The following is a 12,402-nucleotide window of genomic DNA, read 5'->3' as shown; positions in this document are numbered from 1 at the left end:
TACAATTTTCATATACAGACTGGACATAGAAGAAGAAGAGGTACTCAGGGCTTCGAGATCTATTGCTTCTTGATAAAGCTTATTTTTGGCGTTACATATCCATTGATTTTAAAACGTGGACGAAATCATAAAGTCAACGTGAGATGAGTTTTCATACTGATTTTGGAGCTGACCCAGGAACAGACCATAATTATAGAAATATTCCTTTCTGAGCATCATATCAATCAATAGATACAGTTGCGTTTGCTTGAACAAATAATGTTCTGTATTTTTTGTACTACCAAACGGAACGAACTGCCATAACTTAATGTGCGACTGCATTTTAATTGGACACTTGAAAAGAAATCCTATATACAATGTAAAAGAAGTCAAGTAATTTCAAACACGATATAGAACCAAGCAAATTGTTATTTCTATTTACATCATAAAAACCACACTGAATAACACTAAACTTTACTAAAACAGAAAATTAGTCCCTTGCCATAATCATCTAATCAATAAATAAACAAATAAATAGTTAAATAAAAATGGGGAAAAAAAGAGCCTATTCTTACTACATTTACTCCAATAACAGCGAACACGAATGCAATGGCAACTAGCAATAAACAATGACTGACATCCCAATCTGAAACAGAAATTTCCAAGAAAAGATTGACATTATGCTAGCGTGGAAAGTAATCGAATGTGAACGAGTTGAAAAAAAAATTGCATTTACATCCAACAATACCAACTGGGTAAGTGAAATGAATCCACTTTCATCCGGTAATGCCAAGTTCATGACTCAACTGAATTCGGTTATATTTTAGCCACTTGAACTAGCAATAAAGTGAAGAGCCACATTCAGCCTTTATTATTTTATATATACCATCCCGTGGATGAGTGAATTCGATCCATCAGCAATCGCAATAATGGAGCTGATCTTAGAATCATAAGTAACACAAATTACATAAATTCATCCAACTCCGCCAACAACGAAGAGACGAAAGGATCCAATGCATTCTGTTCAACATCTGAATGGATGACAGAAACTAATCCAAGAACATCCACAGTAACCAAGTTTGTAATGTTTGCTTGTTTGTATGGTGTTTTTACGTTGCATGGAACCAGTGGTTATTCAGCAACGGGACCAACGGCTTTCACGTCGAATGTGAATTCTATCACCAGAAATACACATCTCACACCTAAAGGGCATGCCCGAGAATCGAACTCGCGGCCACCGAGGTGGCAGGTCAAGATCATTACCGATCACGCCACTGAGGCGCTATCACAGTGACCAAGTGGATAACACTCCTTGATTGAAAGGCGCCAGGTCTGTCACTTTGGGTCCTCCCATGAAAACTCCGAAAACAGCAGCTCCCTCCTACACAATGAGACGATTTAAAATCTTCAATCGTGTCAAAAATCTCTTCGAAAAATGTCAGCGCCCACGTAATTTAACGGACGTCGTTTCGCTAGCAAATTGTAATATCCTGAGATGGTTTTCGTTTAATGCTCTGTCACAGAAAAAAAAAAACTTGAAAAGCTGCTTGAACCTCATTTTAACAATTAATTTCATAAGAATCTGAGGAATGACCAAACGGATAAATTACAACGAGTCGGACAGCAAAGTATTTACAGCCCTATGGCATTGTAAAGTATTTACAACCCTATAGCATTGTAAAGTATTTAAAACACTATAGCACTGTAAAGTATTTACAACCCTATAGCATTGTAAAGTATTTAAAACCCTATAGCACTGTAAAGTATTTACAACCTTATAGCATTGTAAAGTATTTAAAACCCTATAGCACTATAAAGTATTTAAAACCCTATAGCACTGTAAAGTATTTACATCCCTATAGCATTGTAAAGTATTTACAACCCTATGGCACTGTAAAGTATTTACAACCCTAAGGCACTGTATTGATGTACAGTATGTGTACGATACCCAGTCAAATTCAATTTCAAGTTTGCTGACACTCAATCACGTTCGTAAAATTAGCTCACATTATACTGTCAAAGTAATGAGTAATGCCCAGAGTGCCCGTGGACCATTTAGTTTGGCGGCACATAAATTACATGAAATCGCAGTAATGCGCGGTATACATTTACTCAATTGGTATGCATCAGCACCCGAGACATGAGCCAGGTAGAATAGCAATGTTTCGGCTTTTTCCTTCTTTAATGCGATGGATATCCACCACTCAACAAGTTATAACCGAAAATATATACTGACATTACTTGAAAAAAATGGTGTTACAAAATTTTGATTGTGAATTCTTCTTTTACTAACACACATATTACATCAGTATTATTTGAACGCGATGAAATCAGATGCTTACCTGAGAAGATAGCAAGCTGAGTATCTTTTAGTATAACATTTACAAGAAGCAGAGAGAGAGAGAGAGAGAGAGAGAGAGAGAGAGAGAGAGAGAGAGAGGGGGGGGGGGGGGGGGGGGGGGGGGGGGGGGGGGGGGGGGGGGGGGGGGGGGGGGGGGGGGGGGGGGGGGGGGGGGGGGGGGGGGGGGGGGGGGGGGGGGGGGGGGGGGGGGGGGGGGGGGGGGGGTGGGGGGGGGGGGGGGGGGGGGGGGGTTACCGCGACATTAGAAACATCTCCCCAAAAAAAGGACGAAAACAATCATCTTGATTAAGAGGACTTATCAACTACCACAAAGATTAATAATGTCTTAAAATACAATAAAGGATCATTACAAGCGAACATCTTAATTAAAAAACCTATAAAATTAACGACCCTCACAGAATCTACGGCCAGTTCGATATTTATCACATCATATTGCAAATACACGAACAGGTAATTGGATATTGTTAGAGAGAGAGAGAGAGAGAGAGAGAGAGAGAGAGAGAGAGATTGGATATATATTGCAGAGATCTTAATACAAACCCATAAGGACTTTCGCAAAAGTACAACTCCAGTACTTCTTCTTCGTTACTTATTTCGTGACAGTGCGTGAGAAGACGCACTCTCACTGAGCCATTAACCTTAGAAACTGCCTCTCAGTGCATAAAGAGAAAAAAACTGAGAAAATGAAAGAGAAAATATAACCCGGATATTCATCTTTCCAGATGAAATGGAAACGCAAAAATATAAGCGAGGTATTGACTCGATTTGGCCTGGAGTCAACCATCTTGGGTGATAGCACTGGGGAGAGGGGGGGGGGCGAGGGGAGGATGGAGTGGCCATGGAGCGGCCAGGGAGAGGTAGAATCCGAACCTTTTAAGAGGGGATATAACTGTCATGATCCCATCCATAAATTACACCTTGGCAACCCCCAAAAAACAGTTTATTCCCACGCTTCCTGATATTATAATTCAGCAATCGTGAGAGAGGATATGCTTGATATATCAAAAATATATAACACACAACACACACACAACACACTCAAACATATATATATACACACACACACACACACACGAATATAATATTAATATAATTATAAATATATATAATATAATATATATATATATATATATATATTATATTCTATTTCTAAAAATACATCGGTACATCACAGAGGAATTGTGCTATGTACGTACACACATGAACAAACATACACATACACACACACACGATATATATACACACATTTAAGTGAGTGAGTAATAATTCGTATTCTTAAGTAAATATATGTGAAAACGTGAATAGTACACATGACTCATGACTATTGATCGTGTGCTGTGTGTGTGTGTGTGTGTGTGTGTATATATATATATATATATATATATATATATATATATATATATATATCACACACACATATATATATATAGATATATATATATATATATATATATAGATATATATATATATATATATATATATATATATATATATATATATATATATATATATATATATATGTGTGTGTGTGTGTGTTGTGTGTGTGCGTGTGTGTGAAAAAACAAGTCCTAACTTTTTCTCCGATTCCTTAAACGAATACAGCTGATTACATAGCTTAGACACAGGATTCAGTGGATGAGAAATCTGAGAAAATGAGAGAAAACGAGGAGGATTTTTAGCAGTTAACCGTGGACGAGATCTTAGAAGGTCAATGTCTGTGATCATTCGACCATTTTAAATAAATGGAGTTTCTCTTACCAGGTTTCGTGTCTCAAACGACGAGGGAAAGATTCACAGAAATTGCGGCCACAAGTTAATGACGCTCATAATCTCATGCGCGAAAATATTATTTCTCTTCTCTCTTTCTTTCATGACATGTCTGGCGTGAAGCGCTGCTCAATACCCTCATCTGGCTGCTATTCTACAAAAATAATTTGCGGATGTGGCACTCATCCATACAGCCAACCATCACAGCAAACGACGGGTGTGTGTGTGTGTATGTGACCATACACACATGCACCATATATATATATAGATTATATATATATATATATATATATATATATATATAGATATATAAAACATAGTTAATGATAATAATTTCGTTATTTATGCAAACTGGACATTTTTTATATCAATTTATTCTTCCAGATGAGTCTCCATGATTCTTCCTAGCTATGTACTGACTATCGTCAATAAAACAAATTTTTGATAATTTTAAGAATTGTTTTTTTTATGTTAATTTGAAATATTTCTGCATTTATGGAAAGGAACCGACATATTTTTACAAGCACTGTTCGTTATAATATGAGGAATGGATGTTTATGTATTATAATCCATATATACATATATAGCACATATGTCATTATTAATTATGATTATATCCAAAACAGATAAATATATACATAAACTATAAATATATATGGTTTATTATATACCATAGTGAATATATGTGTATGTATATACAATATATATATATAATATATATATAATATATATAATATAGATATATATATAGTCCAGTATGCATAAATAACAAAACTACGTTATTGTTATATACCAAGTACGAAAACCCGCTGGTTATTATATATATTATTATATATATATAATATAATATATATATATATAATACATACCCACAATACACACCCCACACACAACAGCACACACACACACACACAACCACATATAATATATATATGTAATAATATAAACATATATTATATATATATAATTATTATATATATATATGTGTGTGTGTGTGTGTGTGTGTGTATGTGTGTATATTATAATATATAGATATAATATATATACTATAATATATAAAAAATATATATATATAAATAATATATATAATATATATATAATATATATATAATAATAGATTTATATAATATATAATATATATATTATATGTCCAGTTATGCATAAATAACAAAAACTACTTTATTATATTACAAAGTTACGGAATAACCCGCATGGCGGGTTAATAGATAGAATTTAATATTATATATATATTATATTATATACATAATATATAATTATAATATAGAATATAATATATAATATAAACAACTACATACACACACACACACACACACACACATATAGATATATGTATATATATATATATATATATATATATATATATATATATTCCATGAACAGTAAAATACCAAAATACCTGAAATATGTATTTCTTGTTTAAAAATCCCAGAAGAGGATATTTAATTTTTCATACTGAAGGAAATGACAGGACCCTAAATCTCATACCTGCCAATCATAAGCTATTGCGAATTCATCCGCCGTTTCAAGTTTCCGCGAAAAGACGGATATGTTACACAAGCAATCGTTTTAAAATATCACCCGACAGCTATGTCACTGGAACAAATAATAATAATAATAATAATAATAATAATAATATAATAATAATAATAAGATAATAGAAGCCAGTCGAATTGGAGGACTATGATAAACAAAATAAATAATAATAATAATAATAAATAATAATAATCAATAATAATAATAATATGCTGGAAGAAGACCTTCATTAACATAGGTTCTATTGAAAATAATGGCTATTTCAGCCGAGTTTATTTTGTATAGAACAACAAGGACCTCTATACAAAATAAAAGCGGCTGAAATAGCCATATTTTCAATAATAATAATAACAATAATCAATAATAATAATAATAATAATAATAATAATAATAATAATAATAAAGACCACACATAAACGAATACCTGATTTGGATTTGGCGACAAACAACTCTGTGAGAGAGAGAGAGAGAGAGAGAAACCTTAAAAAAAACCTTACATCTTGTTCGGGTTGCCCCAGGTCCCTCAGTGTGAGGCACCTCTAATGTCTACCAGAGAGTTGCTAGTACATCTTCCGGTATATATATATATATATATATATATATATATATATATATATATATATATATATATATATATATGTGTGTGTGTGTGTGTGTGTGTGTGTGCGTGTGTGTGAAAAAGAGAGAGAGAGAGAGAGACTTTAAAATATATTCAACTCCTGCCAAACACCGGCACGGTCGTCTGTATCCTCAGACACACACACACACACATACACACACACACCACACACACACAAGCACAGACTCCGCTGGGGAAGCCACACCACCTGTAAGGCTTTGCTAAGGTTTTGAGGAGGAAGTAAGAGGAAGAAGAGGAGGAGGAGGAGGAGGAAGAGGAAAGGAGGCGTTACACATTCCTTCCTCGCAAGAAAATGCTCCGTGTATAAACAACACACACCGGAGTTATAAATTCAAAGACGAGCGATATCTGAATAAAATATTAAAATACAAGAGAGTCGCATTTCAGGTTTGCATCTCCTCCTCCTACCTCCCCTTCCTCCTTCCTCCTGGAATCCTCCAAGCCACTTTCTCCTCCTCCTCCTCCTCCGCCATCCTTACCTTTCTTTACTTTTTCCTTCCCTCCCTTCCTCCTCCTCCTTGTGTTAGGGATCCGAATAAGTATTTACTCAGGAGACGACTACGTCTGCACAGCATCTAAATACGAGATGTCATTCACGGCGGATGTTTGTACCCAAGATGCATTTCTGAGTACCACGCTCCTCAGTTTCATGAAGCCCAGACTGACATTACATACATAGGCTACATACATACTTTCACAAACACACATGTATATTTATATAGTATATATATATATATATATATATATATATATATATATATATATATATATATATATATATATATTCCTAACCATAATTTTAGACACTCATAACCATAATTATAAAGGATAAGTAAATTTCCTTGAATGAAAATTACGAACAAGAAAATACACAAACATACGAATGATAATCATTTTTTGTATCATGTTTTATCTAACACCGCTAATACGCTCATCTTAAAATCGACATAAAACTTTCAAAAGCAAAGATGAAATAATGCCAAAGCAATAAGCAGAACAATGAAAGTGTGTCGTGGTAATGGGAACCGAAATGCGCTTTGATTCCGGTTGTTTTTCGCTAAGAGATTTTACGCTCCCCTCAACATCCACCACAACCAGAAAATCTTGCACGATTTATCAAATAACTTCGAAATGTCGCTTAAAACAAGCGGCGATTCAGTTTTCGAGTGTATATTTCCCGTGCTCATATTTTATTTTTTAAGCGCTGGCTTCAGTCTTATTTTCATTTTACTCCGAGTCCTGTCGTGTTTTGCTGCTGAAAACACTATCGTCTACGTAAGTCTGTTAATGATCTTCGCCACTCTAATCCAAACCCTCTCTCGAAGTGACGGAAAGATATATAAATACGCTTGAGAGAAGACAATATTTCCAAGTGAACCCCACCCGCCATGATTGCATATCAAGATAAGCTATTTCTGTATTTTCTAATCTTCTTCAATCGCGCTTAAGTCACCGAATTCGTTAAAATCTTGCACCTGTATTGCTACACCCACTTTTCGTTTGCGTACAACTTAAGAAAAATGTTAAATTAGTGAGATATTTCATCAGAAACTGTTACCCGTCAATCTCATATGCACCATTTTTGGCAAAAGAAAAATTGCGTCAACATTTTCATTTCACTGCCAAATGTTTATTCTATACTTCTCTCATCAATTTTGTAAAAACAAAAATAAATAAATTCACAGATTGGCATAATAATACAATATGAATATAGGAAATTGTTCAAAATAAATATTTCATCCAAATCATACAGTGATTCTCAATTTAGTGTCTACAGAAAATCTATTTCGAGCCCATTAGAGAGAACTTGCATAACACTTTCCAACACTGATTAAACAAGTGCAAAATTACCTAAATATACAGAAACACTGACTACCTTGTAATAATCCATCTTTCGAGGGAACACCAAGGTTCCATTTTTATTTTACAAGCAATTTTTAAAAGAATAGGAAGACCACGCAATAAATACGAAAAAGAAATCCGAAATCTTAGATGGTAAGTCACGTTTTATATCGCTTTTTTAAAACTAAATTCTGGTTTACACCGCTTACTTTGGGCGCGGAATTTTCAATTATATCCCTTAGTGTTTGTGACAGCAAATATTGATATCGACACTAAATATTATGGAAGACTTATTCCCGATTCTAGAATACTCTATGAAACATCAGTTCACAAGACCAAAACGATCTCAAATGACATGTCTGTCTTCATAAATCGACAAAACTTTCATTTGGCCATGTATATGGACTTCATGGCAAAATGACTACAGTATTCGGCTACATTTTCGGACATTCTGGAGAAAGTGTAAGGAAACTGGCTCGATACATCTAGCGTTACTTCGGAGACTGAAGATGGCAGCATCTTAATTAAGGCGTCAAAATAAACGTTCTATCCCTCTGTCTTCCATACCGACCAATGTCGTCAATCATACCGTTACTTCACTTACTCTCTCAATAAGCGTCGAATTGAGTTTCTACTGATTTAAAAAAAAAATAATAATAATAATTTTTTACTAATATATCCAACATTATCATTTTTTTTTTTATTCTATATTTACGTTTTTGTAACCTTGCGCAAGGGTTCATTATTCATTCCTAGTTCGAGGAAAGAAAAATCTTATACTGCACGAAATATTAAATGGTTCGTGATATTTACTGCATAAACGTTCTTTTCACGAATAAATTCCACAAACAGATGAAAAATGAAAATGTGCCGACCTTCTTCCACTGTACGTAAGGCATGGGCGACCCGACTGCGACGCAGGGTATGCTGAGGGATTCGCCAGGCATGACCTCATAGACGGCTTCGGGGGCCTTGCTAAATCTTGGTGGCACTCTCCGAACTGCAAAGAAAAAAGATATGATTAAGGATTTTACCTTTGGATTAAAGGTATACAGAAAATGTACCTATAAATACATAATGTGAACATTTGAACACTGAGTGACAGAAATGTTCACAAACTCATCAATATATTGGGATTCAAAGAGAATTGGAACACAAGCAGATTTGGACTAGAAAAAAGGGGTTTAATTTGCCAAATTTAATATATATGTGAGAAGAATGTAGATATAAAATTAATTTCATAGTGCATAAGCAGTGCACCAACATCATATATAAATAAATGAAGCATGATAAAATGTTCTGACAATGAGGAATAATACATACTTAAAATGCTAATTTATACATGTTATGAAATGTAGGAATAAAATCTTAAGTATCTACAACACTAACACATGTAGTTCCGAGTTTTTCAACAATGAGCAAAAAATGTACAGCAGAAATTGAGAGCAAAAAGGTTCGAAAGTATAACAGGAGAAAACCTTCGTAGTTGCACTATGAAACAATTGTTAGGAGGGGGTGGAAAGCAAGATGGAATAAAGAGAAAATGAACGGAGTTAGAGTAAAAGAAATGAATGAAGCTGCTACAAGGGACCGAAGGGATGCAGCAAAGAATTATAAGTAATATCTTCAGTCAAGAGTGGTGCACTGACGACACTAACCCTCTATGGGGACAACCATCGACTAAATACATTTCATAAAGCTCATCTTGACTTTACTTGCGTTTTTCTCGGCGCTTGTCGATCGCGCACTGCATAAACACCTCTCTCTCTCTCTCTCTCTCTCTCTCTCTCTCTCTCTCTCTCTCTCTCTCTCTCTCCTCTCTCAAGGCATTGGTCACAACCGAGAAACGATGGATAAAATGAATCTAACAAACAAATATATCCAATAGACAAAATATACCCAGTAATAGAACATACCCAATAGATAAATGTACTACCAAGTGAAGAAAACAAGCCAATTGTACTCTATGGGTACGTTTTATCAAGAGGTTCTATTTTGTTCATTCTGTACATTTTGTTCATTGGATGCATGGGATCGACTACGTTTTGTCCATTGGTTACATTTTCTGTACTAGTTACACAGGGTACGTTTTGTTAATTAAGTGCGTTTCGACCAATTGCTACGTTTTGTCAACTGGGCACACTGGGTTCGTCTTGACCATTAAGGACATTTTGTCTGTATGGTATATTTCGTTCCATGGTAACATTTTTTCATTGTTTTACTGTGCAAGGAGCACTGCCTTAAAGAAACTCACACACGTACAGAAGAGAGAGAGAGAGAGAGAGAGAGAGAGAGAGAGAGAGAGAGAGAGCCTGGAAATAATATACCGATTCAAAGGAATCAGTGGACTGCAAGTCGGTTTCCGATATACCAGCAGATGTAGTGACCAGAAATGATACTTGCTACGTTTAATCACTTTTTTTATATTTTACATCAATAATTCACGGCGATAGTGTGTTTGTATAATAAAACACGGTAATCTTAGGGACATTGTCTCTTTTTGCATTTTAGTTCATTTGAAGGTAGAACATCGATTCATAGTACCCTTTTTACACTGGATATGTGTATGCATATGTATGTGTATATATATCCGTACATACACACACACACATAGGTGTGCCTACAAAGCAATACCATTGAATAGATATTTCTATCTTTCTTTGTAGCGGTGGGTGGATTAAATTTGGGTTACTCCCAGCCCCATGCCCCCCCTAATGTTGTTGGCACCAGACGAACGATTATGGCTAAATTTAACCTAAAATAAAATAAAAACTACTAAGGCAAGAGGGCTGCAATTTGGTACCCCTGATGATTGGAAGGTGGATGATCAGCATGACCATTTGCAGCGCTCTAGCCTCAGTAGTTTTGAAGATCTGAGGGAGGACGGACAGACAAAGCCGTCACAATAGTTCTCTTTTCCAGAAAACTAAGAAGAATGAGGTTGAAACCTCAGATTGACGGAAAAGCTTCATAATTTATTTTCTAATCTGGCTGAAACTTTCTGTAAAAAGCATATCTTCCCTAAAACCCACACAAACCAAAGATATGGTGAAATTCAGATGTATAGCAGAAATATCTGCGCAGACACAAATTACTCAATGACAAATGAACGAATTCATCTCTCAATTAAATAGAGGAGGTGAGTCCGGGATGATTCTGATAGTAAAATTTACAGTAAAGAACGTGATGGGGGTGAATTTATTAAAGATGCAAAGTTCACAACTATCACTGTAACCTACATATTACATATTTGGGTACGATCTATTCTCACAAATAAATTAATACTTCTGCTTGCCATATATATATATATATATATATATATATATATATATATATATATTTATATATATATATATATATAGCGAGAGAGAGAGAGAGAGAGAGAGAGAGAGAGTATTTACAAAGTTTATTCATTTCAAGTATCCCACTCCCAAAATTCCATGTACTAATGCTTTCTACTTTTACGAGAATTTTCACCCGTTTTGAAATACCTAACTCAAATCATTCCAAGTGAGGCATAAAAAGTAACCATGATATAACTAATGAAAAGTTTACTTCACGAAACAAGTAACTATGACGCGAGAGTAACTGTACGAATCGTTGGGAATTCACGGCATTTGGATATCAAAATTCACATGAAAGGAACACACTAAGATTTAACGAATATGGAATAGAAATAAAGTTATACCGTCTGCAACATCGGCCAGTTTTCATTACTTGACCAATAAAGTGGTCAGTGAAAATAAATTTTACTGAACTTCAGAAAGAGCATAATGACTGTTTACAGAATAGAATATAGAATTTAGGACAAAGGCCAAGCTGAAAGAGAAACAGACAGTGAGAAAGTCTGAAAGGAGTAACAGGAGGAAAACTTCGCAGTTGTTAGAAGAGGTTGGAAAGTCTGAAGACTGAAAGAATATGAACGGAGGTACACTAAAAGGTATGAAATAAATTGCAGCCGGGGGCCGAAGGGACGCTGCAAAGACCCTTAGGTAACGCCCAGGACCCACTACCTAAAGCCAACGTGTTGTGCACAGACGACACTAAACCCCCTACAGAGTGGCATTGTTTAACGCGTATTTTTAAAGTATATTTATAAAGAAATACTCACTACCAATCACAAACTCTGAATATAGAAATGCGCGTGAATGAACGTTTGATTGTCCGTGTCTTGTGCTCTAAGCAAGAGAGCACATTTGCAGGGAGGAAACACCGCCCAAGAAAGTTCTGATGTTTAGAGCGGAACAACCGGGAATAA

The 12,402-nt window shown here is 35.1% G+C and overlaps 1 protein-coding gene across 1 annotated transcript in view; it reads right to left on the bottom strand.

Moving 5' to 3' along the window:
• The window catches only part of LOC135219790 (tyrosine-protein phosphatase Lar-like), a 1,028,451-nt gene that overhangs the window by 252,311 nt on the left and 763,738 nt on the right, over positions 1-12,402 (bottom strand). The window contains 1 exon segment of the mRNA XM_064256864.1: positions 9,020-9,144. Coding sequence (XP_064112934.1) covers positions 9,020-9,144 — 125 coding nt within the window.

This window comes from Macrobrachium nipponense, chromosome 1 (genome assembly GCF_015104395.2).
Source record: "Macrobrachium nipponense isolate FS-2020 chromosome 1, ASM1510439v2, whole genome shotgun sequence".
Classification (NCBI taxonomy): domain Eukaryota; kingdom Metazoa; phylum Arthropoda; class Malacostraca; order Decapoda; family Palaemonidae; genus Macrobrachium; species Macrobrachium nipponense.
This window is presented reverse-complemented; position numbering and strand designations above follow the sequence as displayed.